This window comes from Salmo salar, chromosome 01 (genome assembly GCF_965601325.2).
Source record: "Salmo salar chromosome 01, fSalSal1, whole genome shotgun sequence".
NCBI lineage: Eukaryota > Metazoa > Chordata > Actinopteri > Salmoniformes > Salmonidae > Salmo > Salmo salar.
Window position 1 is genome coordinate 140,499,904 of NC_138291.1, and position 27,285 is coordinate 140,527,188.

General features: G+C 43.6%; 1 protein-coding gene across 2 annotated transcripts in view; it reads left to right on the forward strand.

The window, feature by feature from the left end:
- Positions 1-16,394, forward strand: part of LOC106562383 (zinc finger SWIM domain-containing protein 6) — a 45,203-nt gene extending 28,809 nt beyond the window's left edge. Inside the window, exons 2-14 of one of the 2 annotated variants that reach the window (XM_014127243.3) lie at positions 278-634; positions 1,071-1,219; positions 1,569-1,719; positions 6,783-6,953; positions 7,592-7,783; positions 7,860-8,072; positions 8,278-8,424; positions 10,360-10,620; positions 11,032-11,167; positions 11,787-11,944; positions 12,120-12,283; positions 12,374-12,455; positions 13,318-16,394. In XM_014127243.3, coding sequence (XP_013982718.1) covers positions 278-634; positions 1,071-1,219; positions 1,569-1,719; positions 6,783-6,953; positions 7,592-7,783; positions 7,860-8,072; positions 8,278-8,424; positions 10,360-10,620; positions 11,032-11,167; positions 11,787-11,944; positions 12,120-12,283; positions 12,374-12,455; positions 13,318-14,180 — 3,044 coding nt within the window. In that variant the 3' untranslated portion in view covers positions 14,181-16,394. The remainder of the gene's footprint in view (positions 1-277; positions 635-1,070; positions 1,220-1,568; positions 1,720-6,782; positions 6,954-7,591; positions 7,784-7,859; positions 8,073-8,277; positions 8,425-10,359; positions 10,621-11,031; positions 11,168-11,786; positions 11,945-12,119; positions 12,284-12,373; positions 12,456-13,317) is intronic. The other variant, XM_014127250.3, reaches the window with a different exon arrangement.
- The last annotated feature ends 10,891 nt before the right edge of the window (positions 16,395-27,285 follow it).

Sequence of the window (27,285 nt, forward strand, 5' to 3'; positions counted from 1 at the left end):
AAAGTACATCAAATGCTGGAGCGTATTACAGGGAGCCGCTCCTTTTCTAACGAAAATCAAAATTGCAAAACAGAATCTTGCGTCTGCAAAGAGCTTATAGTAAGCTATAGGCTAGTGAGCCACACACTCACAGAGTTATGACAAGAACATTAATGCCATTGTACTGTTCAAATATTTCGAACGTAAGCTTCTGTCAAGTACTTTTGTGTAAAACTGTTAGGCTACATGAATACAATTTGATTGATTGTCTAAAGGTTCTTGTTTTTTCTCCTTGCAGGGTTCCACCTCAGCGGAACGGTAACAGAACCGGCCACAGCGTCGGAACCCGAGCTCGTCTGCAGTGTGAGCGTCAGCTTCGACCGCTGCAAGATCACCGCGGTAACGTGCGGCTGCGGCAACAAGGACATCTTCTACTGCGCCCACGTTGTAGCGCTGGCCCTGTACCGTGTACGGAAGCCCGAGCAGGTCAAACTACACCTGCCCATCTCAGAGACTCTGTTCCAGATGAATAGAGACCAGCTGCAGAAGTTTGTCCAGTACCTGATAACAGTTCACCACACCGAAGTGTTGCCCACTGCTCAGAAACTAGCTGATGAGATTCTGTCTACCAACTCTGAGATCAACCAGGTCCACGGTGAGTGGGGTGGATGATGTGTAGACGAGAGAAAGATGGTGTGAGGAAGAAAAAGTGTGTGTTTGTGTGTGTGTGTTTTTGCGCGAGTGTGTGTGTCTGGAAATGATTTCCCCCTGTCTGGCTCCAGTAAAGCAGAACACTGGAGAGGGAAACACTTTGATCAAGCCACGTCCGCGTGAGAGCTCAACAGTAATGTAGTAATGTGGGGAAGAGTGTGTGATAGTACTTTAGACCCACTTTATTTAAGCCGGTATCATTTTGTTCATCTTGTTCTGTTTTTGTTTGTGTTTGTGACATAGAGCCCAGTGCTTTCATTGAATCATTTTCTATTTCTCAACTTAAATGATAAGCACTGTGTCTCTCAACTAACGTGTGTGTGTGTGTGTGTGTGTGTGTGTGCGTGTGTGTGCGCGTGTGTGCGCGTGTGCGCGCGCAGGGGCCCCGGACCCCACGGCAGGGGCCAGTGTAGATGATGAGAACTGTTGGCACCTGGATGAGGAGCAGGTTCAGGAGCAGGTGAAACTCTTCCTCTCACAGGGAGGATACCACGGCTCTGGGAAACAACTCAACCTTCTCTTCAGCAAGGTAACACATACTCACACCAGGGTTGGGGTCAATTCAAATTGAAGTGAGTCAATTCAGGAAGTAAAGTAAACTGACATTCCAATTCGATAATTGAAAAAAGGGATTTTTTTTCCAATGACTTCTTAATACATTGAAAAGTAGATGTATGTATTTCAAAATGTGTTTAATTTTTTGTATTTTAAATTCAAATCCCTTCCTGAATTGACTGCCTTCAATTTGAATTGATCCCTACCCTGTCTCACACACACACACACACACACACACACACACACACACACACACACACACACACACACACACACACACACACACACACACCTTTGATGACCTCTCTCTCTTTCTCCTCTAGGTGAGAGAGATGTTGAAGATGCGTGACTCCAACGGTGCCAGGATGTTAACGCTGATCACAGAGCAGTTTATGGGCGACCCTCGTCTGGCTCTGTGGAGACAACAGGGAACCACCATGACTGACAAATACAGACAGCTGTGGGATGAGCTAGGTAAGAGACAACACACACAAAGTCACACAAACGTGCGCACAAGGACAGACGCCACTTGGACGGACTAGCCGTTCAAGAGAGAGTAAACACACACACATTTGATGGTCGCACAAGTGCTGCTATGATGACTGTTTGATTTGTGTGTTGGTCAGTTGTGTAAGACCTGTATCTCCCTATGCTTTCTGATATGATGGCTGCTTGTATGCCGATGTGTGTGTATGTATCAGAAGTGTATTGTATAGTCAGTCTGTTATGTATTGGCCGTTATCTGTAGGGTGTGAGCTGGATGGTTTGTGAAATATATGCTTTTTACAGCCTAAAATGGATTCGGAGATTGTGAGCTGGGTATTTCTCTCTCTCTCTCAGAACAGATGAGATGTGGACTGAAGGCTCAGAGTAGGCCCATCAAAGGAAATAAAGGGTGAAGGGAGGGATCGTGTGTGTGTGTGTGTGTGTGTGTGTGTGTGTGTGTGTGTGTGTGTGTGTGTGTGTGTGTGTGTGTGTGTGTGAGTGTGAGGAGCTAAATCCATCTTGATGAGCCCAATATTGTTTTAATGAATGTGTGTGTTTGATCCTTTGTAGTCTGAGACAGCGGTTCCCATCTGGCTTAGGTTGGAGAGGAGGGGGAGATATATAGGCCGCTCTTTCTCACTGCTGACGGGTGTATGCGTGCACGTGTGTAAGCTCACAAGGCCAATATTTTTCTCACTCACACACATGCCCATTCATTTATACTGACTTTTCACACCCACTCACATACAAGATGCTGCTACTCTGTTTATCCTGTTGGGGCTAGGGGGTAGCAATGAACCCTGAGACGGGATTGCTAGCAAGGCTGGAAATTCAAAACATCAAAAATCTAATAATTTCAATTTCTCAAACAATCAACTATTTTACACAATTTAAAAGATAAACATCTCCTTAATCTAACCACAATGTTCGATTTTCAAAGAGGCTTTACGGCAAAAACATAAAGTTAGATTATGTTAGGACAGTACATAGCCACAAAAGTACAAACATCCATTTTCAATTCAAGGTCAGGCGTCACCAAAAGCAGAAACCAGCTAAAATTATGCACTAACCTTTGACAATCTCCGTCAGATGACACTCCTAGGACATTATGTTATACAATACATGCATTTTTTGTTCCATCAAGTTCATATTTATATCCAAAAACAGCATTTTACAGTAGCGGTGAAATTCAGATTTTTTTCTTCTCTGAAATGCTTCCGGTGAACAACGTTACAATTTACAAAATTACTATTCGAAAACATTGGTAAATTATAATATTGTCATTCAAAGATTTATAGTTTAACATTTCGTAAATGCTACTGTATTGCCAGATTTCAAAATAACTTTACTGGGAAATCACAAGTTGCAATAAACCGGGTGCTGTGCTAAGAACAATAGGCTAGGCTATATAGGTTAGCATCATCTTGTAACCATGTAATATCAATAATACTATTGTCAATAATCCCTTACCTTTGATTATCTTCATCCATTGGCACTTCCAGGAATCCCAGGTCCAGAACAAATGTGGTTTCTTTTGACAAAGTTCATAATTGATGTCCAAATAACTCCAAGTTGTTAGGCTTCGGTGGCTACTAAAAAGTAGCGCGGGGGGGGGGGGGGGTCACGCAAAAAGTTAAAAAAATAAATCTATTTACGTTCGTTCAAACATGTCAAACGTTGTTTAGCATCAATCTTTAGAGCCATTTTTAACGTGAAACATCAGTAATGTTTCAACCCGACCTCTCCTGTGTCTAGAAAAACGTTTTTGAAAAAATGTCTCGCGTCACATGATTGCGCAGGTGCAGGCAATAATGGAAGTGACGACATCCCAGGGAGGTCAACTTCCCTGCATTCTAATTCGATCTCTGTTCATCATAGACGCTTCAAACAACTTTATAAAGATCGCTGACATCTAGTGGAAGCCGTAGGAGTTGCGAAATGAATCCTTTCTCACTGTGTTATCTATTAAACAATGACTCAAAAAAAATAGTACAGCCACAAAATTATTTTTTTCTCTCAGGTTTTCTCAGGTTTTTGCCTGCCATATGAGTTTTGTTATACTTACAGACACCATTCAAACAGTTTTAGAAAATTCAGAGTGTTTTCTATCCAAATCTGGTAATAATATGCATATCCTAGCTTCTGAGTTGGTGTAGGTGGCAGTTAAAAATGGGCACATATTTTTTTCAAAATTCTCAATACTGCCCCCTAGCCCCAACAGGTTATCTTACATGCTGTTGCCTAGTCCCCTTACCCCTATACACATCTACCTCCATCACTCCATTATCCCTGTCCCCTTACCCCTATACACATCTACCTCCATCACTCCATTATCCCTGTCCCCTTACCCCTATACACGTCTACCTCCATTATCCCTGTCCCCTTACCCCTATACACATCTACCTCCATCACTCCATTATCCCTGTCCCCTTACCCCTATAGACATTTACCTCCATCACTCCATTATCCCTGTCCCCTTACCCCTATACACATCTACCTCCGTCACTCCATTATCCCTGTCCTCTTACCCCTATAGACATCTACCTCCATCACTCCATTATCCCTGTCCCCTTACCCCATACACATCTACCTCCATCACTCCATTATCCCTGTCCCCTTACCCCTATACACGTCTACCTCCATCACTCCATTATCCCTGTCCCCTTACCCCTATACACGTCTACCTCCATCACTCCATTATCCCTGTCCCCTTACCCCTATACACATCTACCTCCATCACTCCATTATCCCTGTCCCCTTACCCCCTATACACATCTACCTCCATCACTCCATTATCCCTGTCCCCTTACCCCCTATACACATCTACCTCCATCACTCCATTATCCCTGTCCCCTTACCCCTATACACATCTACCTCCATCACTCCATTATCCCTGTCCCCTTACCCCTATACACGTCTACCTCCATTATCCCTGTCCCCTTACCCCTATACACATCTACCTCCATCACTCCATTATCCCTGTCCCCTTACCCCTATAGACATCTACCTCCATCACTCCATTATCCCTGTCCCCTTACCCCTATACACATCTACCTCCGTCACTCCATTATCCCTGTCCTCTTACCCCTATAGACATCTACCTCCATCACTCCATTATCCCTGTCCCCTTACCCCATACACATCTACCTCCATCACTCCATTATCCCTGTCCCCTTACCCCTATACACGTCTACCTCCATCACTCCATTATCCCTGTCCCCTTACCCCTATACACGTCTACCTCCATCACTCCATTATCCCTGTCCCCTTACCCCTATACACATCTACCTCCATCACTCCATTATCCCTGTCCCCTTACCCCCTATACACATCTACCTCCATCACTCCATTATCCCTGTCCCCTTACCCCCTATACACATCTACCTCCATCACTCCATTATCCCTGTCCCCTTACCCCTATAGACATCTACCTCCGTCACTCCATTATCCCTGTCCCCTTACCCCTATACACATCTACCTCCGTCACTCCATTATCCCTGTCCCCTTACCCCATACACATCTACCTCCATCACTCCATTATCCCTGTCCCCTTACCCCATACACATCTACCTCCATCACTCCATTATCCCTGTCCCCTTACCCCTATACACATCTACCTCCATCACTCCATTATCCCTGTCCCCTTACCCCTATACACATCTACCTCCATCACTCCATTATCCCTGCACATTTTAAACACTGTATTGGAACTGACCCTGTATATTGTATGCTTGCTTACTTACTTACTTACTTATCACATTTCTTATTTCTCGTCAGTTTTTTTTTTCGCGTATTACATTGTTATTGATTATTGCATTGTTGGGTTTTGAGTTTGCAAGACATTAAAATTTGAAACTTCCATCTTGAAACTGTGTCAGCCAGCTGGCAAGTGAAGACCACTGGATGAACAGTAGAACATGCTTGTTGTTGATTTGTGTTGAATGTGTTTGTTCTGTGTTCCCTGTCCTCTCCTCCTTTCCTTGGCTTATCTTTATCCTGTCATAATTGAACCACCACTGTGTGTGTGTGTGTGTGTGAACACTGAACAGTACACTGTCCATATTCAGGATAAGCAGGAAAGCGAAACGGCAGCTTTAGGGATTATTCCATGTTATTGTGTAATTGGGGGAGACTCTAGACCCTAGCCTAGTAACCATATCCCATAGAACTCAACCCCAGCCTAGCAACAACATCCAATAGTAACCTACCCTAGCAACAAAATCCCATAACCACAACCCTGTTGTCATGGTAGTTGATTGTTGGAACTGTATTATATATCCCCCCCAGTCTCTTTGTTTTGGTGGTTGTTTCTCGCTCTTTCTGTTTTAAGGGAAGTCCATCTCTTATTTCTGTATTTTTTGAATGCATTTTCATGTTTTGAATGTTTTCCACATTTCCCCTGCTTGCTGGATGCACCTTCTCCTCTCCTTTCTAAAATCTCCCCTTCTTTATTATTTCTCTTTATTATCTTTACTCCCCCCGTTCTCTTCCCATCTCATCCCGTCGGTTGCTCCCTTCTCCTCTCTCTTCCCTCTCTTCTCTCGTCCCTCTTTTGTCCTTGAGGCTGTCCAAACAAAGACAGAGGATAAAACGACTCCTTTCCCCACCCCCGTCTTCCTTCCCTCCTCCACATCTCCTCCTCCTGTTCTCTCGCTTCACCTCTCTCTGCCTCCTCCTGTCTCATTCTGTCATCTGTCCCCCTTTTCTGTTCTGTGTTCATTTTCCATCATTTTTCTCTTTACCCCTGTTTCTCGCGGCATATTTCTTTTTAATGCCTTCCGTCCCCCACTCGCCATCTCTCGCTCTCCTTCCCTCACTCCCTTCATCCATACCCAATTTCCCTTTCAGCTCAGGCTTCAGGTAATCACAGTGTGTCACTAGAGTATCTGTGAGTGTGAGTGCGGCAGGCATGTGTTTATTGAATAGATAACAGTCACAAAGACTGTTGATGCTCCGGAACATTTTAATGGCATCTATTTTTCCCTTTTTACAGAATCAAATTATATGATTCAAGGATGAACAACAATAACAGAAACATTGTGTGTGTGTAGGTGCCCTGTGGATGTGTATTGTGCTCAACCCCCACTGTAAGTCGGAGCAGAAGTGTGTGTGGCTGAGACAGCTGAGACGGTGGAACAGTGTTGACGTGTGTCCCTGGGAGGACGGAAACCACGGCAACGAACTGCCCAACCTCACACACGCACTGCCGCACGGCAACCCAGGTGAGAAAACACAGACACACACACACACACACACCTGACCAACACAGTGCCTCAGGGCCAACCCAAGTGAGAAAACACAGACACACACACACACACACCTGACCAACACAGTGCCTCAGGGCCAACCCAAGTGAGAAAACACAGAGACACACACACCTGACCAACACAGCGCCTCAGGGCCAACCCAAGTGGGACCACCACACTAAGTTTGTGCGAGAAAAGCCACTTTCTTTTCATCAACTACGTCTCTATTTTCTCTCTGTTGATCTCTTTTTCTGTTTCTCCATCTGTCTACATGCCTTTTAATCAACTTTCTCTCGCTCCATGTCTCTGCCCTGCGAGCTGTTCTTATTAGTTTCTGTGTGACTGATGGAATAAGCCCAATAACCCAGGAGGGTTCCTCCAGCTACGGCTGCCCTCTGCTCCCCTCGTCCGTGCCTGAGCTAAATTAGAAAATACAAGCCCTTAGACATTTTTTATCAGGCTTCTGAATAGGAACAGTGCAGTGAATGAGCATTTCATCCAGGTAGCTTTAGGTGGCCCATCACAGAAATGTTTTCAACTGAACATTGTCCTCTTCTTTCCCTCCCTCCCTCACCACCTCCCCTCCGTAATCCCTCTTTCTCCCTCTCTCCCAGACTTGTCGTCTCGTCCTCACAGGACAGTGTTTACGAGGGCCATCGAGGCCTGCGACCTGCACTGGCAGGACACGCACCTGCAGCGCATCATCACACATGACCTCTACACGCACTCACACGCACACTGTCACCACGACAACCATGGCAGTGCAGGGGCACTGTTCGACGCCCGTGGCTGGCCCCTCTGGCACGGTGAGTGTGTGTATTTGTGTTGGCAGTGACGAATGCAAAGGAGGGCTAGATTTCTAAGACCGGTTTTTTTATGAAGGCGAAACAAGATTTAGTCGGAGTAGCTTTGGAAGTAACAGCCTCCCACCCCGCCTCCCTCTCGCAGAGCACATCCCTACAGCGTGTGCGAGGGTGGATGCGCTGCGGTCACATGGTTATCCCAGGGAAGCCTTGCTGTTGGCCATCGCTATCGTCAACACCCTGATACGGCAGCAACAGAAACATCTTGAGCTCTTCCGCAGCCACAAAAAAGGTCTGTTGGAATTTGTTTCCGTCTTAACTGTGTATTAAGTGTGTAAACGCAGAGTCATACCAGTGTGTAAACGCAGAGTCATACCAGTGTGTAAACGCAGAGTCATACCAGTGTGTAAACGCAGAGTCATACCAGTGTGTAAACGCAGAGTCATACCAGTGTGTAAACGCAGAGTCATACCAGTGTGTTGTTTTGTCCTCTCCAGAGCTGCTCCATAAAGGCATGACATCTGTCACCAACATGGAGGGCTGGGTGGGACACCCCCTGGACCCTATAGGCACTCTGTTCAGCACCCTACTGGACACGGGACGGGGAGACGAGGAGGGGCGCAACGCCTTCCTGGACTTCTCAGGTAAATGCACGCACACTCTCGCTTTCTCTCGCTCTGTCTCCCTTTTCTGCATATTTTATGCATTTTAATTGGAACGTTTTTTTCTGCGCCATCTTTTATTCATGAGCTGTGATTGGAGGATGGCTGAGGAACAATTAGTGATGTCATCAGTGATGATTGGGTGTGATTGGTTCTGTCAGATAGATACCATGGCCTTGGAAACTGCTCGTCTAGACGTGTGTGTGTGTGTGTGTGTGTGTGTGTGTGTGTGGAAGTGATAATCCTCCTGGGGTCATGTCTGTGGGCCCATAGAGACATCATTAAGCTATTAGAATAAATGATGACCTCTCCCTGGAGAACACACACACACAGAGAGACCGCAGAGAGACGGAACACGCTAATAGATCAACACATACGTCAATAAAGGAAATAGCGCATCCATACATTGATTGTGAAGCCTTAAGATACACTATATGACCAAAATAATTTATCCCCCTTTGCTGCTATAACAGCCTCCGCCCTTCTGGGAAGGCTTTCTACTAGATGTTGGGAAATTGCTGCGGGAGACTTGCTTCCACTCAGCCACAAGAGCATTTAGTGAGGTCGGGCACTAATGTTGGGCGATTAGGCCTGGCTCGCAGTCGCCGTTCCAATCCATCCCAAAGGTGTTCTATGGGGTTGAGGTCAGGGCTCTGTGCAGGCCATTCAAGTTCTTCCACACCGATCTCGACAAACCATTTCTGTTTGGACCTCGCTTTGTGCACGGAGGCATTGCTTTGCTGAAACAGGAAAGGGCCTTCCACAAACTGTTGCCACAAAGTTGGAAGCACAGAATCGTCTGGAATGTCATTATATGCTGTAGCTTTAAGATTTCCCTTCAATGGAACTAAGGGGACTAGCCCGAACCCTGAAAAACAGCCCCAGACCATTATTCCTCCTCCACCAAACTTTACAGTTGGAACTATGCATTGAGGGAGGTAGCGTTCTCCTGGCATCCGCCAAACCCTGATTCGTCTGTCGGATTGCCAGATGGTGAAACGTGATTCATCATTCCAGAGAACTAATTTCCACTGCTCCAGAGTCCAATGGCGCCAAGCTTTACACCACTCCAGCCGACGCTTGGCATTGAGCATGGTGATCTTAGGCTTCTGTGCGGCTGCTCAACCATGGAAACCCATTTCATGAAGCTCCTGTAGAACAGTTCTTGTGCTGATGCTTCCAGAGGCAGTTTGGAACTCGGTTAGTGAGTGTTGCAACCGAGGACAGGCGATTCTTATGCGCTTTAGCACTCGGCGGTCCCGTTCTGTGAGCTTGTGTAGCCTACCACTTCGCGGCTGAGCCATTGTTGCTCCTAGACGTTTCCACTTCACAATAACAGCACTTACAGTTGACTGGGGCAGCACTAGCAGGGCATACATTTTATGAACTTGTTAGAAAGGTGGCATCCTATGACTGTGCCACGTTGAAAGTCACTGTGCTCTTCAGTACGGGCCATTCTACTGCCAATGTTTGTCTATGGAGATTGCATGGCTGTGTTCTAGATTTTATACACCTGTCAGCAATGGGTGTGGCTGAAATGGCAAAATCCACTAATTTGAAGGGGGGTCCACTTACTTTTGTATATATAGCCTACTTTGAAGGCCTTGGTTGAAATAGCAGTAATTTTAGTGCTGGGGTGGAACTAACGCCTGGGCACACAGTAGCTCATGCATGACTGAATTGAATGCTGTAGTTTTCTGGGGCAGCACCGAGCTATTGTCATGATAATGTGGGTTGAGTGACCGTATTGGTTCTGACACAGATTGAGCCACAGCCTTGCTGTTTCACTCGCTATTAGATTTGGTGACAACATTTCAAAGACATGCTGTTTTTAATGTGATCTCTCTTATTTTCTTCCTCTCGCTCTCGCTCGCTCTCTCTCTTTCCCCATCTCTCTCTTTCCCCATCACTCTCCAGGCTCTGTGAGTTCAGCCAAAAGGTCGGAGCCCCACCTCTTTCCAGCACAACGCTTACTGGACGATGGCCAATCGTTCGTAGCACTGGCCGTAGAGACGGCTCTGATCGGCTTAGGGCAACAGAGGGTGATGCCCGACGGCTTATATGCCCAGGAGAAGGTGTGTCGCAACGAAGAGCAGCTATTGGCCAAGCTCCAGGAAGTGGAACTGGACGACGCACTGGTCAAGATCTTCCGCAAGCAAGCAATCTTCCTGCTAGAGGGTGAGGGGTAGATGCACACACACACACAGTCTTGTTTAACTAACTTTGTGGGGACACATAATTGATTCCCATTCAAAGTCCTATTTTCCCTAACGCTTACGCTAATCTTAACCCTAACCGTAACCCCAAAACCTAACCCTAACTCCTAAACCTAACCTTGAACCCTAATTCTAACCTTAACCCTAAACCCCTTAGAAATAGCCTTTTTCCCTGTTGGTCTAATTACTATTTACTAATGATTTAGAGATATAATGTTTTAATTCCAGTATATTCTGGTCCCCACAAGTATAGTTAAACATGTCTATACACACAGCCATCACTCTCTCTCGTCTAATCTCTATCTTTCTAATCTCTCTTTAATCTAATCTATCTATCTAATATATCTAAGACTGTATTCTCTGTCTCCTGTAGCTGGTCCATACAGTGGTCTAGGAGAGTTGCTCTACAGAGAGAGTGTTCCCATGCATACCTTTGCCAAGTATCTCTTCACCTCCCTACTACCTCACGACACTGAACTGGCGTACAAAATTGCACTGAGAGCCATGAGGTAAGTACACACACAAACATATCTCACATAACTTATTTTTTTGTTGCACTTCAGTAAATAGTTTATGCCCAGAAAGAACATCAGGTAAGTTCAGTTAAAAAGGGAGGTCATCCTCCTTTTGAGTCTCAAATGATGTATGTGTGTGTGAGGCTTGGAGACGTGAAGCTATCCTGGGTGCTGTTTAATCATAACGCTGCCTTTTGCTGGAATCCTTGTTAAATAATTCAACAGCATTGAAAATTAGTTTTGGAGAGTGTTTGAATAATAAATATACAGTAATACATATATAAATATATATTTTATGACGTTGGGTCTCTTTCTGACTGCTGAGAGGCTTATGAAACCTTTGGAACTTCATTTCATTCTGCCCAAATTAAACTCTTTAGATTTTTAATATATTGAAATCTTTATTTATTTTTTTAAAACTCAGTCTTCAACCAGCCTCATATATATACTGGCATTACAACGTTCTATTCTAAATCGTTTTTACTCATCTCCGCTTTAACAGAAGCACTGAACATTTCCATAAGCCTTAGAAGACATCTTAAAGGCTCATACATCCTTATCAAAGTAATAAATAAAGGGTAAATATCAGTATATTAAATATGTGTGTCTTTAGGTTACCGGTCCTGGAATCCATGGCTCCGTCAGGTGATCTGTCCAGACCTCACCATATAGTGTCAATGGTCCCTAACCGTTACCCTCGCTGGTTCACTCTGTCTCATATAGAGTCACAACAATGTGAACTGGCTTCCACCATGCTCACCGCAGCCAAAGGTAAACACACACACACACACACACACACACACACACATACTGTATGTACGAGCACACGCACTACAAACGCACACTCACATACACACACATGCTCAAACAATAATGTTTCTGATATTTTTTTGCAAATAGGTTGTTTTAAATGGGGGGGTTTTAAATGGGGTTTTTGTCTTCTCAGGTGACGGACGTAAGTTAGAAACAGTGTTAGAGTCCATCCAGAAGAACATCCACTCCTCGTCTCACATCTTCAAACTGGCTCAGGACGCCTTCAAGATCGCTACTCTGATGGACAGTTTACCAGACATCACACTGCTCAAGGTCTCACTGGAGCTGGGTCTTCAGGTAACACACACATCCACAGTAAACACGCACACACACACACACACACACACACACCTCCCTAACCTGTACCTGCTCCTCTCTCCCCTGAAGGTGATGAGAATGACTCTGTCCACGTTGAACTGGAGGAGGAGAGAGATGGTACGGTGGCTGGTCACCTGTGCCACAGAAGTTGGTGAGTTACTCCTCTAAGGATGTTTTGCATAATGTGTGTGTGGGGGGGTGTATGAGTGATGTTCTGCATGTGTGTGGGGGGGGGTGTATGAGTGATGTTCTGCATGTGGGGGTGTATGAGTGATGTTCTGCATGTGTGTGTGGGGGGGTGTATGAGTGATGTTCTGCATGTGGGGGTGTATGAGTGATGTTCTGCATGTGTGTGTGGGGGGGTGTATGAGTGATGTTCTGCATGTGTGTGTGGGGGGGTGTATGAGTGATGTTCTGCATGTGGGGGTGTATGAGTGATGTTCTGCATGTGTGTGTGGGGGGGTGTATGAGTGATGTTCTGCATGTGTGTGTGGGGGGGTGTATGAGTGATGTTCTGCATGTGTGTGTGGGGGGGTGTATGAGTGATGTTCTGCATGTGGGGGTGTATGAGTGATGTTCTGCATGTGTGTGTGTGGGGGTGTATGAGTGATGTTCTGCATGTGTGTGTGTGGGGGTGTATGAGTGATGTTCTGCATGTGTGTGTGGGGGGGTGTATGAGTGATGTTCTGCATGTGTGTGGGGGGGGGTTTATGAGTGATGTTCTGCGTGGGGGGGGTGTATGAGTGATGTTCTGCATGTGTGTGTGGGGGGGTGTATGAGTGATGTTCTGCATGTGTGTGTGGGGGGTGTATGAGTGATGTTCTGCGTGTGTGTGTGTGGGGGTGTATGAGTGATGTTCTGCGTGTGTGTGGGGGGGTGTATGAGTGATGTTCTGCATGTGGGGGTGTATGAGTGATGTTCTGCATGTGTGTGTGTGTGTGGGGGTGTATGAGTGATGTTCTGCATAATGTGTGTGTCAAATATATATATTTCCACCCTCTCCCCTGCTGTAGGTGTGTATGCGTTGGACAGCATCATGCAGAGTTGGTTCACCCTGTTCACCCCGACCGAGGCCACCAGCATCGTGGCCACCACCGTCATGTCCAACACCACCATCGTCCGCCTGCACCTGGACTGTCACCAGCAGGAGAACCTGGCCTCCTCCGCCCGTACCCTGGCCCTGCAGTGTACCATGAAGGACCCCCAGAACTGTGCCCTCTCCGCCCTCACGCTCTGCGAGAAGGACCACATCGCCTTCGAGACGGCCTACCAGATCGTCCTGGACGCGGCCGTCACGGGGATGAGCTACACACAGCTGTTCACGATAGCCAGGTACATGGAGCACAGAGGATATCCCATGAGGGCGTACAAGCTGGCCACGCTAGCCATGGCCCACCTTAACCTCAGCTACAACCAGGACACTCACCCTGCTATCAACGACGTGCTGTGGGCCTGCGCTCTGAGCCACTCTCTGGGGAAGAACGAGCTGACTGCCGTCATCCCCCTGGTGGTGAAGAGCGTGAAGTGCGCCACTGTGCTGTCAGACATTTTGAGACGGTGCACGTTGACCACGCCGGGCATGGTGGCGCTGCACAGCCGCAGGAACTCTGGGAAGCTGATGTCGCTGGACAAGGCTCCACTCAGGCAACTGCTGGACGCCACCATCGGGGCCTACATCAACACCACGCACTCTCGCCTCACGCACATCAGCCCGCGCCACTACAGCGAGTTCATCGAGTTCCTCAGTAAGGCCAGAGAGACGTTCCTCATGGCCCAGGACGGACACATCCAGTTTACCCAGTTCATAGACAACCTCAAACAGATCTACAAGGGCAAGAAGAAACTCATGATGCTCGTACGGGAGAGGTTCGGTTGACGAAAGACGAAACGTAAAAAAAACTATTGTGATTGGTCGACGGATCTATTGAGATGGAAATTGAGAGCGATCACGCCCCCTTTTACTTGATCCTGCCTTTGTATCCTTTTGTAACTTAAAAAGTGACGGAAAAAAACGGAAAACGGAAAGAAAAAACAGAAAACAAGAAAAACGAAACGACTAAAAACAAACAATAAAAAGGCCACATCGGTATTAATGTGTATATAGACCCTATTTAGTTCACAAACAAACAAAAAAAGAACATTTGTTGTGGAAGTGTGTGTGTGTGTGTGTGTGTGTGTGTGTCCCTTTATATGTATGAAGGAGAGTGTGAGAGAGAAAGAGAGAACTAAAAATACAATCTTTTGGTTTACACTGAGTATATGTTGTCCAGTGGCGAGATGCCCTCATAGCACTCCTGTTCCCCTTCTGTTAAACGCTCACAGAGACAAACACGGCTTAAACCAAACGGAGCAACTCCATCAGACGTGACAAGTACCTCGTACGGACCCAGCTTTACTCCCCCCCCTTGTCCTCACCCCTCCCTCCCCACTCAGTGTAGTCAACGTGTGCAAACAGCAGAAGTAAGAGAACAACACAAACAAACAGTTCAGCTCACATTTCTTGTTTTTCCTTTTATTTACTGTTCTTGTTTCTTGAGTAACAGTGATCACCAACTCCAGTCTGACTGTCTGCCATGGCTTTGCAGTGTTGTTCACCCTGATGCTTCACACACACACTAAACAAGCAAATAAACACAGAAAAACACACCCACACTCAGAAACTCACGCAGTTGCAGGAACACTGTAAACACACCCTCGCAGAAAACACACACTTATACTGTCATAGTGCTTGCGCTTGTGGAAACTTAGCAACTGTCAACATACATTCTCAGGGATTTCTCTATAAAAAAAAAGGAAAGTGAAAAAAGAAAGAGTGAGAGCATTTTATTGTACTGTGTATATATAATAGTATATGTCTGAATAGTGAAACAAAATGTATACGTTAACTAATTTATAAATAATATTCTATGTAATGCAAAATACTTGAAGCTGCAGTACCTTGGTTTTTATAGCAAAAACATATCAGAAGGACAATTAAAATGTGTCGCCTTGCGTTGCATCATCAGGGGCCAGGACAAAGGTCAGGGGTCACTTCAGTAGGACTGTTAGCTGGGTGACCCCGCAGAGACAGACAGACTGACACCCACTGGACTGCTTGACAGGAACTGGCTGTTTGCAAAACAGGACATGGATCTTGTATTTTGTATGGACCAGCAAAATATATGTATCCTCCAGTTGTAGACACAGTTTCATTGGGCACCGCAGAAGAAGAGGAAAGAGGGAGACTTTCCAGGAGCCAGATCAGTGAGCCTTAGCATTACAGATGTAGAACAAGGGCCCAGTGCCTATGAAGCCGTCAAATGTAGATCTGACAAAAACCCCTGACTCTTTACTAATAATCAGCGTAGAAATTTGGCCTGACCACGCCTCGTGTCTCCTTCCGCAGTGATCAAGTTACAAAAAAGAAGCTCCATTATATGCACAACAACCAACCAACAACATGTACATGCCTCCACAACCAACCAACATGTACAACATGCCTCTTCTGCTGACTCCCTGACTTTGTGCAGGACAGAAAGTTGCAATGTAGGTCTTGACTGTTCCAACTTTTTTTTACGCTTTTTTTTTTATGTTTCTCTCTTTTTGAATTTTTAAATTTTCTCTCTAGAATTCCTCAACGAGAACAGCCTTCTTTCTTGCCTTGTCTTAATGCTTTAAAACAACCAAACGGGAGTTCTAACTACCAAACTTCGTTCATTAAATTTAAAAAGCCAACCAACTTTGGTTACAACTTTTAGTGTCTTTAATTTTTAGCTGAATGGTTTTGTGTTCAGTGCTTTGAGAATCCCTTCACCTCTGTTTGTTTTTGGGTGCAGAAACGTTGTCTAGTGTCTCTTGTCTCCTCCTCCCCTAAAGGTTTGTCCGTAGTTCCTTTGTCCAGAGGCAGAAATATAATTCATATTCCATTTTATTTATTTATTATGATAGGTAAACGATTGTACTTCTTCAACAGTGTCAGCATTGCTCATGAAGTTGAAATTCAGATTTGATACACCGATATCAATTTATTTATGTAACTAAATCACTGTTTTATAAACTTGTTAATGATTCAACTTTTTTTGTTTTAATTAAAATTAGTTTTTTGAGAGGAGACCTTGTGTGGTGTTTGTTTTTTCTAGTTCTGCTATTTTACGCTGCGTCATCAGTTGAGAAACATTATGGCTGGGTTTTACTTTCTTTTATCCAAGAATGTAAACCCTGGAATGCGTCTGGACAATAATGAATCCACTGAGAGTAGTAGTAAAAAGGAAGTCAAGGTTTTTTTCCCTGCTCGTCTGTTTCCCAGAAACAGTCTTATAGTCGATGTGTTTGGTGTATTTAGGCGGTATTCCAAGTGTTCATCATTCCTGGTATTCCGAGATGTTTATAATACTCAGAGTCGATATTCAGGCCATACGAAGGAATTCCCCTCGACCACACCCACAAATTCGGGGAAAACAAACATCATTTTTCATTGACCCCAATTGTAAAAGAGCCAACTTCATCATCAATGTTTAGTTATACAAAAATATGCCAAAAAGCTGTGGTGTTGTTCAATCTACATGTAACCAGGTCCTGTGGCTTCAGGCTATTCGGTGTGGGACGTGGGGACCCGGTGTCCAAGTAGGTACAAGTAGCTATGTGTGTGGAAAACATTTCATCTCAGGTAATGCATTTTACTTGTGTTAGTGTAGTCCGTTTGTAACTCCACTCACTACCTTCAGCTGTATAGTCCGTTTGTGTTGTTGGTCTTGGCTAGCTTAATGTTCCGGTCAATAGCTAGCTAGCACTCACTCATTCATGTGGCTGCTAGCACCGTCATGAAAAGTGGCATGAGGGAAGCCCCACAATATTTTGTTTTTCAAACTATTGAGAATGCTCAGGAACAGGCAGTGTTTAAAAGTAATCTTTAAACATGTACTTTTCTTAAATGTAGTTTTGTATTCCACAGCATCATCTGGACTGTAACGTTTACATCCCTCTACAGTCCTGGTCGGTTTTAGGAGTCCTGGTTACCCAATTGGCTCACAGCAACAACTTTAACTTTTTCAAACACAATTTTCTTGTTGTCTGCTTGCTTCATTAAATTACAAAAGCAGTATATCCCCTAGATCGTTTTTACAGGCGGACCAAAGTCCCCCTTTTAGTTTCCTTGGTTAGATGACTATAGAAAGTGGGGTATTCCTTCCTCTTCCTATCTCTTATCGTCAACGGCAACCAGGGTGACTGTAGACTGGACAGGAAATTCAAGTTGGAACCACAGAAGGAGGGGGGTGGAGGAACAAGAACAGCCCCAGATGCTTCCAAACATTACTGTTGAAAATGTTTTGACCCCCCCTCGCCCCTGACAGCCGTTCCATAACAAGTCAATCAGCACTGTTTGAATTTACTACATGTGAAGTGTTTTTAACAGAAGTGACCGCAGTAAATCCCCAAGCTAACAATGAACCATATCAAACAGGAACCAGATAAAATGGTCGGAGTTAAGGGGTTGAGATTAAGCCTGTATATCTCTGCCTTCGTTTGTATTTGGGAAGCAAGATAAGACTCCCTAACATGCAATATTATATAGATTTATTCCAAGAGATAGTGTTCCCTGAAGTCTATTTGGGGTTGTTACTTGTACACTGCATGATCGCCCCAACACTCAGCTTCTAGAAGAATGTTAGAGAAACTGAGACTGGATGTTCTCATGCCAACATCTGAACATTGCCTTCACACACACTCTCTCTCCTCTCATGTACACACATACACACCTTGAATGGTACAGTATCTCCTGTATAAATAGCCTGGCAGTGGGGAGTTTCTGTAACCCCATCGGTGTACCTGGCTCCAAAGATAAACTGGATCACACAGCTGGGACACACACACACACACACACACACAAACACATCCTGGCTGAACCAGACCACTATCCCGTTCTCGTTCCCAGATTCCCAGTCCATCTGGGAACGGGAATGTTCTCTCTACTTCGCTCTCTTCTCCAGTCTGTCTGTCTTTCTTTATCTCTCTCCCTCTCTCTTTCTCTCTCCTATTTTTCTTTCTCTCCCCTTTTTTCTCTCTTCTTGTTTTTCTCTCTAGATTTCTGTTCTCTCATTACCTCTGGAAGAACAAACTGTTACAGCCTCGACCAGAGAGAAGTCTTGTGTTTTACAGCTGAGGTAATATCACCACCCACCTCCTCAGTACTGAGAACTAATCTGTTTCTCAATCTATTTCTGGGGGATCCTGAGGGAGCCCACATTTTGTTCCAGCCCAGCACTAACTCATCTCATCCAATTGGTTAATATCCTGTGTTTGCCGTCACACCCATCAATCACTCCCCATCCTGTCTCTCATAGTGACGCGTCTCCTTCCTGCTCCAGGAACAGCTGGTCAGAGAGATCAGTCTGTCAAGGGACAACTTTACACTACACCTTTACCACACCACAGAGACTGTCCAGACGCCAGAGGAAAGAGACTCGGTATCCATTTCAGTCTAACGGCCACAGCACTGGTGGATGTCTGCATTCCACTTCCTATCTTGTAAAAGTCCTGTGTGGATAGACATCTCTTGTTTTTGTTGCACGGTGGTAGACTTTGATCCTTTATCAGGAGACAGGCACCAGGCCCTTAAACACACAACATTCTAGAAGGAGGTCGAAGAGCATATTAGCAAAGGTGAAATGGAGCCTCTACTGCTAGACTGGTACCTCCATTACTGGAGCTGTGCTGCTTGTTCAGACTGTTGTTTGTTTTAACTGTTTCTATCGATTTGTACAACGTGGCTGTTGGTATGTTACCTTCTTTCAATAATCCCTCCCAACAAAGGCATTATCTGACCTTGACCGTTCTTATAGGATACTGCTGGTAGAGAAGAGAAGCTGTTCTAATCTTGCATATACCACTAGGAGCTTAGAGCAATTTTACATGCCAGCAAAAAAACAAACATTAAAAGCAGCATATTCGATGATCGTTCAAAAGTGTGATCTTTTGTCATTTAATATGGATTTTTATATATATATATATATATATATATGGGCTTAGTTTGCTTGACCCAAATGCTTTGATTCTGCCTATGTTATTCCCATAATTCTCACCTCCATATTCTAAAGCGGTATTGTCCGATCGATGCACTCGCTTTAGAGCGTGGCTACTGCTTGTGATTCCTGTGTGTGTGTATAAAAGGATCTGCATTGCGTTGGATTTTAGTGAACATAAACAAATCTTGTGAACTCTTCACATTCGTGAATGCTTGGGTAGAGCTCCTTCTCTGCTCCTGTAGTTTAACCTTCATAGTTATCCTGGTACAACAACAACACGACTTACTCTCTAATCAATTTCTCGCTCCTTCTAAGGATGGATTTGAGCTTCCTTTATTCGTTCATTTCTAAGAGTGTTCTTGTCATGGTACAGAAGAATGGTCACAAGGTCAATCAATTGCTGGTTCGGTGTGGAAGACCTGTGTCCTGGATGTCAAATGTTCCCACTTAGTTACACAAAAGTTTGAAGTAGTTTAGTTTTGGTACATAACTGAGGTTAGGATTCAACCCTGAAAAAAGTACTTAAACCCACAAACCCCTGAAGTAATAAGTTGAGTTGTACTTCCCTTCCTCCCATCCCTCTCCCAGAAGGGAGGGAAGAAATATGGCGCTGGACAAAGCACCTTGGTGGAGATTAGACTGCACCAACCATCCATCACGCTCCGGGCCGGTCCTTGGAATATATTATGTCCTGATAATCTGATTGTGCATGTCAATGAACGATGCTGTAGAATTCCCCTCCTGTCCTTAGTACCACCAGTATTTGTAGGGTGGCTCAAGATTGACATTGGCCTTAACCGCAGATCTAGGATCAGATTCCCTTACCCACAACCCTAACCTTAACCATTAGGTAGATGGGAAAAACATCTGACCCTGTATCAGTGGTGAGAGGCAGAGTCTACATACTGCTGTTTAGTGTGTATGTGTTGAATAGAGAGACATAATGTTTCAGCAGCCTTCCTTATAATCTGTGTCAGAGCCGGGAGCAACGCCATCCTATTCACAATCCCATTGGCTTAATGCACCGTGTCCGTCATGCTAATTTATGCCATTAGATGTGGCGGTACTAGGCTGTGTTAAGTCTTCACACACCCACACACACACACACACACACACACACACAGCTCACTGGTCACCATAGCAGCACCCACTCGTAGCACACGCTCCAGCAGGTATATCTCACTGGTCACCCCCAAAGCCAATTCCTCCTTTGGTCGTCTTTCCTTCCAGTTCTCTGCTGCTAATGACTGGAACGAACTGCAAAAATCTCTGAAGCTGGAGACTCATATCTCCCTCACTAGCTTTAAGCACCAGCTGTCAGAGCAGCTCACAGGACCTGTACATAGCCCATCTGTAAACAGCCCATCTAACTACCTACCTCATCCACATACTGTATTTATTTATTTCTTGCTCCTTTGCACCCCAGTATCTCTACTTGCACATTCATCTTCTGCACATCTACCATTCCAGTGTTTAATTGCTATATTGTAATTACTTCGCCACCATGGCCTATTTATTGCCTTAACTTCCCTCATTTGCACTCACTGTATATAGACTTTTTGTTTTCTTTTGTTCTACTGTATTATTGACTGTATGTTTTGTTTATTCCATGTGTAACTCTGTTGTTGTATGTGTCGAATTGCTATGCTTTATCTTGGCCAGGTCGCAGTTGCAAATGAGAACTTGTCCTCAACTAGCCTACCTGGTTAAATAAAGGACTTGTTCTCAACCAGCCTACCTGGTTAAATAAAGGACACACACACCTCACCATCAGACACAGTATGTAAACAAAGAACCAGTGAGAGAACATGAGAGGATTGGTTTATTCGGATCCCTATTCGCGTTTGCAGAAGGAGCAGCTATTCTTCCTGGGGTCCACAAAAAACATGACAAGTAACAAAATACTGGTATTTTATTAGGATCCCCATTAGCTGTTGCAAAAGCAGCAGCTACTCTTCCTGGGGTCCACAAAAAACCTGAAACATAATAGAGAATGACATAATACAGAACAACGGGGAGCGGCGTTGTGCCATGAGGTGTTGCTTTATCTGTTTGTTGCAACCAGGTTTGCTGTTTATTTCAGCAATATGAGATGGAAGGAAGTTCCATGCATTAAGGGCTCTATATAATACTGTAAGCTTTCTTGAATTTGTTCTGGATTTGGGGACTGTGGAAAGACCCCTGGTGGCATGTTTGGTGGGATAAGTGTGGGTCAGAGCTGTGTGTAAGTTGACTATGTAAACAATTTGTGATTTTCAACACATTAATGTTTCTTATAAACAGAAGAAGTGATGCAGTCAGTCTCTTCTCAACTCTTAACCAAGAGAGACTGGCAGGCATAGTATTTATATCAGCCCTCTGATTACAATTAAGAGCAAAACGTGCCGCTCTGTTCTGGGCCAGCTGCAGCTTAACTAGGTCTTTCCTTGCATCACTGGACCACACGACTGGACAATAATCAAGATTAGACAAAACTAGAGCCCGCAGAACTTGCTTTTTGGAGTGTGGTGTCAAAAAAGCAGAGCATCTCTTTATTATGGCCAGACCTCTCCCCATCTTTACAACCATTGAATCTATATGTTTTAACCATGACAGTTTACAATCTAAGGTAACACCAAGTAATTTAGCCTCAATTTGTTCAACAGCCTCACCATTCATTACCAGATTCAGCTGAGGTCTAGAACTTAGGGAATAATTTGTACCAAATACATTGCTCTTAGTGTTAGAGATGTTCAGGACCAGTTTATTTCTGGCCACCCATTCCAAAACAGACTGCAACTCTTTGTTAAGGGTTTCAGTGATGTCATTAGCTGGTGTTGCTGATGGTTGAATCATCAGCATACATGGACACACATGCTTTGTTTAGTGCCAGTGGCAGGTCATTTTTTTAAATAGAAAAGAGTAGAGGGCCTACTGGTACACCCCACTTTACATGTTTGACATTAGAGAAGCTTCCATTAAAGAAAACTCTCCGTTCTTTTAGATAGATAGATAGATAGATCTGAATCCACGATATGGCAGAGGTTGAAAAGCCATAATACGTATGTTTTTTTTCAACAGCAAGGACAGTCAATTTCAAATACAACTATATACAAACAATCAAATAAATAAATAGTACATACAATACAAAAACAAAATAGTGTTAGGCAAAGCAGTTCATCTCTCGTCAACCCTCAACCAGGAAAGACTGGCATGCACCTTGTTGATGTTAGTTAGTTTGGCTAAGTCTGCAATTGACAAGACCAGAGCCTGAACAACTAGTACGGTTGATATTTGTGTCAAAAACACGCAACATCGCAACAACTTTGTCAATATGACTTGGCCGTGATAATTGACCATCCAATGTTTTACCTAGGAGTTTAGCTTCCTCAACTTGCTCAACGGTCACACCCTTTATACACAACTCCAGCTGAGGTTTAGGTCTTAGAGAATGTTTTTAACCCAATACAATGCTTTCATTTTAGATGAACTTAAGACCAGATACTGACTGTAACTCCTTATCAGTGAGCTCACTGGCTTTGGGTGCTGACGTGAAGTGTGAAATCATCCGCAGTACATAGTCATTCTAGCTTTGTGTCAGACCAGTGGCAAATCATTAGTAAAAATAGAGAAGAGGAACTTCTCAAAGCAACTGCTCTGAGGGACACCACACTGTACATATCTGATGTTAGAGAAGCTTCCATTGAAGAACACTCTCTGGGTTCTATTGGATAAACACCTATCCAACCCTGTGGTGATGTAAAGCCATAGCAAGTGAGTTTCTTCAATTTATAATCAGTAACATCAAAGGCGGCCCTGAAATCTAACAATACAGCTCACACTATCATCTTATTGGTGTTATTGTTTAACCAATCATCTGTCTGAGTCAGTGCAGTAACCAATCATCTGAGTGAGTGGCCTTCTCTAAATGCATGCTGAAAGTCAGCAGTTAACTTGTTCTCTGAAAAATAGCATTGTATTTGGTCAAACACAATTCTCTCCATCAGTTTACTAAGAACAAGCAGCAAATTAATTGGGTGGCTGTTAGAGCCAGCAAAGGGTGCTTTACTATTTTTAGGTATTGGAATTACTTTAGCTTCCTTCCAAGCCTGTGGACACACACTCCTTTAGGCTTTGGTTAAAGATCTAGCAAATAGGGGTAGAAATACAGTCTGCTACCATTCTCAATAGTTTCTCATCAAGGTGGTCTATACCTGGTAGCTGATCATTATTGATGAATGACAGTAGTTTTTCCACCTCTCCCACACAAACTTGACCAAATTCAAAACAGCAATCCTTCTCTTTCATTATTAGATCTTTAATACAAAAATATGATGGTTCACTGTTCAATGTTGTATTTTCACTTGAGATTTTCCACTTTACTAGTAAAATAGTCAGAGGTGCAACTTTGGTTTTAGAAGTGGGGGGGATATAACCTGGCGGGGGTTAATATTACCTTTTTAGTTTCATTTTGGGGTCACTTTTATTGTAAATAAAAATAGAATATGTTTCTAAACACTTCTACATTAATGTGGACGCTACCATGCTTACGGATAATCCTGAATGAATCGTGAATAATGATGAGCGAGAAAGTTATAGATGCACAAATATCATACCCCCACAAAAATGCTAACCTCCCCTGCCATTGTAATGTTGAGAGGTCAGCACGTCTTGGGGGTATGATATTTGTGCATCTAACTTTCTCACTCATCATTATTCACAATTTATTCAGGATTATCCATAATCCATTTCAAGACCATGATTGTAATTTTGTCAAATCAACACCATAATAAGAGTTTAAAATGTCCAGTATTTCTGTGTTCATGTTTCAGAACAACATATAGATTCTTTAGACGTTCACGACTACTAACCCAAACAGTGGGGAACAATGAGGGCCTACTACGCCTTCAAAGGGCTAAGGATTTATGAAATAGTTATTACATTTACATTTAAGTCATTTAGCAGACGCTCTTATCCAGAGCGACTTACAAATTGGTGCATTCACCTTATGATATTCTGATTTCATCTTTTCAGTTTTTGTTGGAAAGGAAAGGGTTTACACTGAAGGAAAAAAAGATCCAGTCAGGATTTTTCTTTACTGGTCTCTGGGAAGATAAATCTAGCTAGCTAAGTCAGCCATTGGCTAGACCATCAGAAGCTAGATAAAGACATCTGCAATTCAACTGTATTAGGGCAAAATCTTGGAGTGACAATGGAATCAGCCAATCAAATTTTGACTTAATGGGTGGGACCGTTTTTACAAAAACATTTGGAAAATTCTGCCTTAAAGGCATTGGTGGTTCTAAACCATTTCAACTGGGGTGGTCAAGCTGGGGCCAGTTGTACTGTTAGAGGGGCCAGTTACATTAGACGTTATTGTTGTCATATTGTTTTCTTCACTGCATTAGCAGGCAAAAGACCATGTTCATAATCATTAGTGTTCCGTGTTGCAACTGTCTAATAACGGATATAAAAAAAGAACGATAGCAAAAATTTGTTATGTAAAAATGATTTCATACTCCACATATAGAGGGGCCACAAGGGGGTCCAAAATTGTTGTCACAGGGGCACTGCCCCCCCCCCCCCCCAGAACCGCCCCTGCTTAAAGGCCAACTGGGTCACTGCGCAATAGCGAGTAGTAGTTTTCCCAGGTCTAGCTAGCTAGTTTTGGTTGTCGGTTAGTTTGCAGCAGCTGCAGCAGGTGTTATCAAAGAGGATGTTGTTGCTAATTTGTTAGCTTCTCCCTTTTCAAGAATAACTTTTAAAAAGAAGTCAAGTTTCAAATGATCATCATCTGGTGAGTAGAACTGTTTTTTTATTGCAGCGCGCTTGCTGTTGTTAGCCATCTTTTTGAAAATAACTTGTGTGTGAAACATTGTTGCATTTAAAGTGGAACTGACAGCATTTTAGAAACATGCAATTTTATTAAAATCTGTTCATATACACCCCCAGGAAGAATATGACATTAAAAAAAAACTATCTGACAAGCGACCACTTAGATAGATATGGTCATTTTCACATTTTCATAAATTCTTAGAATGTTTGGGAATTACACATACTAAGGCATTTGTTCCTAGGCCGTCATTGTAAATAAGAATTTGTTCTTAACTGACTTGCCTAGTTAAATAAAGGTTAAATAAATCAAAATACAAATTTGTGAAAATTCTTTAGCAATATAGAGCGGGAAAGCGGCCGTGCATTTTGGACAATTAGACACTGCAATAAATAAAACCGAATAAAAACATCTGTCTTGTCCAGGAACGGAGTCTGTAACAGACTGGTGCGCAATAGCCAATCAGAGCTACAAGTATTTGCCACATGATCCTGCCATCATTCTCCTTGAACTGCACTGTATGTTTACAGGCAGTTGCAACAGAGCGACTTTAAATTATTAGAACGCATTCGCCAAAGCCACAAAATACAACTGAATGGATTTCTGCAAATATGAATGGATTTCTGCAAACACCATGGAAGTCCTCTTACATTTTGAGAACTTTACAGTTCTTTTGATCAAACAACCATGAAAAGGTAGGCTCCCTCTCCCTCAGTTATGCACATCAACAAGATCAACAACTAATGCTAGCCAGAGCAAGATGAGCTAAAATCTAACGAAGGAACATTAGATAAACTCCCAAACTTTTTCAGCTAGTTGGTCGTCAAAATTGCACTGATAAACGACTGGGATTTGTAGCCTCCTCTGCAGCTTGCCTGCCAATGCATGCTTGTCCCAACCAAGCACCCAAGCTAACTGGCTAAAGTTGGCTCAGTTGCTAGCTAGCTATTTCCAGATACAAATGAGAACACACCACTGACCATTTTACTCGCTGTAGCAGAGCTGGTTAGGCTGTTTACATGTTATCTAGAGTTTTCTTGACTAACTATAAAATGTTTTTTGCCTATGTTTACTAACACCTGTCATATTCAGCGGGTGTTGCGCATTCATAAATTCATCAGTTGTTCTGCGCTCTGGCACACAGAGTGTGCTCTGAAATCGGAGTAGATAGCCAGAGTGAATTTGTGAACGCAAGAGGTATGCTAACTGGATAACAGTAGTTTAAGTTCTTGCTAGCTAACCAAGTGACACCTGCATCTGTAGCTGTGTATAGCCACCAAAATACAACATGAGGTGAAAAAAGTCAGTCACTTACCCACTCCTCCAATGGCAAGACATGAAATCCTCCTAGAAACTAGCTAGATAGCTATCTAGCTAATGTTAGGCTCTGTGTTTTTAGCTTGCTACATAAATAGATACGCTAGCCTATTAGCCACGTTATGACTGACTTGTGATCATTGCCCTTGCTAGTTCGATTGTATTGACATTCCCAGCTTTAGTTACAGTACATTCGTCCGTTTTTGTCCAGAATATTGAGTCATAGAAACTGAAACAGTGCATCCCGAATGGAGGCAGCCAACAATGTACCAGGCCAACTGTGATTTACAACCTGATAGCAATATTTTTTGGAATACCAAGAAATGTGTTGGTGAGTTATATTAATCATGCATTGAACTGCATCCATTTATTCTGCCAACAATGCCTTAGTGTACGCCATGGAATGTTGAGTCAAATAATATAACCTATTTTTAAAACCTCTTATAAAGTTGGTTTTGTAGCATAAACTTGGAATTAGATATGTTTGACTGATATTATGATTGTCTGTTTGTTTCATATCTGCAAAGTAGTTGAAGCGCCGTCAGTTCCACAAACTTTACGCCCCTGGTTGCTTTGTGTGCTAAACATGAAATGTTTTTTTTGCAATGGTGAAGTAATAGATGGACATTTCGTTGGGAAATTCTTCATGGTTGTGTTTTTGTATTCTTATGATTGTGACCTACTGGCTTATTATGCCCAAGTTTATGGACTGCTTATCCTTTAACATTAGCTGTGTGTGACTGCTGTCTTTCCATCGGCCCTACGCAAGTGTGTAGTGGTGGCTGGAGAAGTGGGTATACTCGAGTTTTGCCAAAAAGTTTCCAAACTGCCTGCCCAGCGAAGGAAAGGCA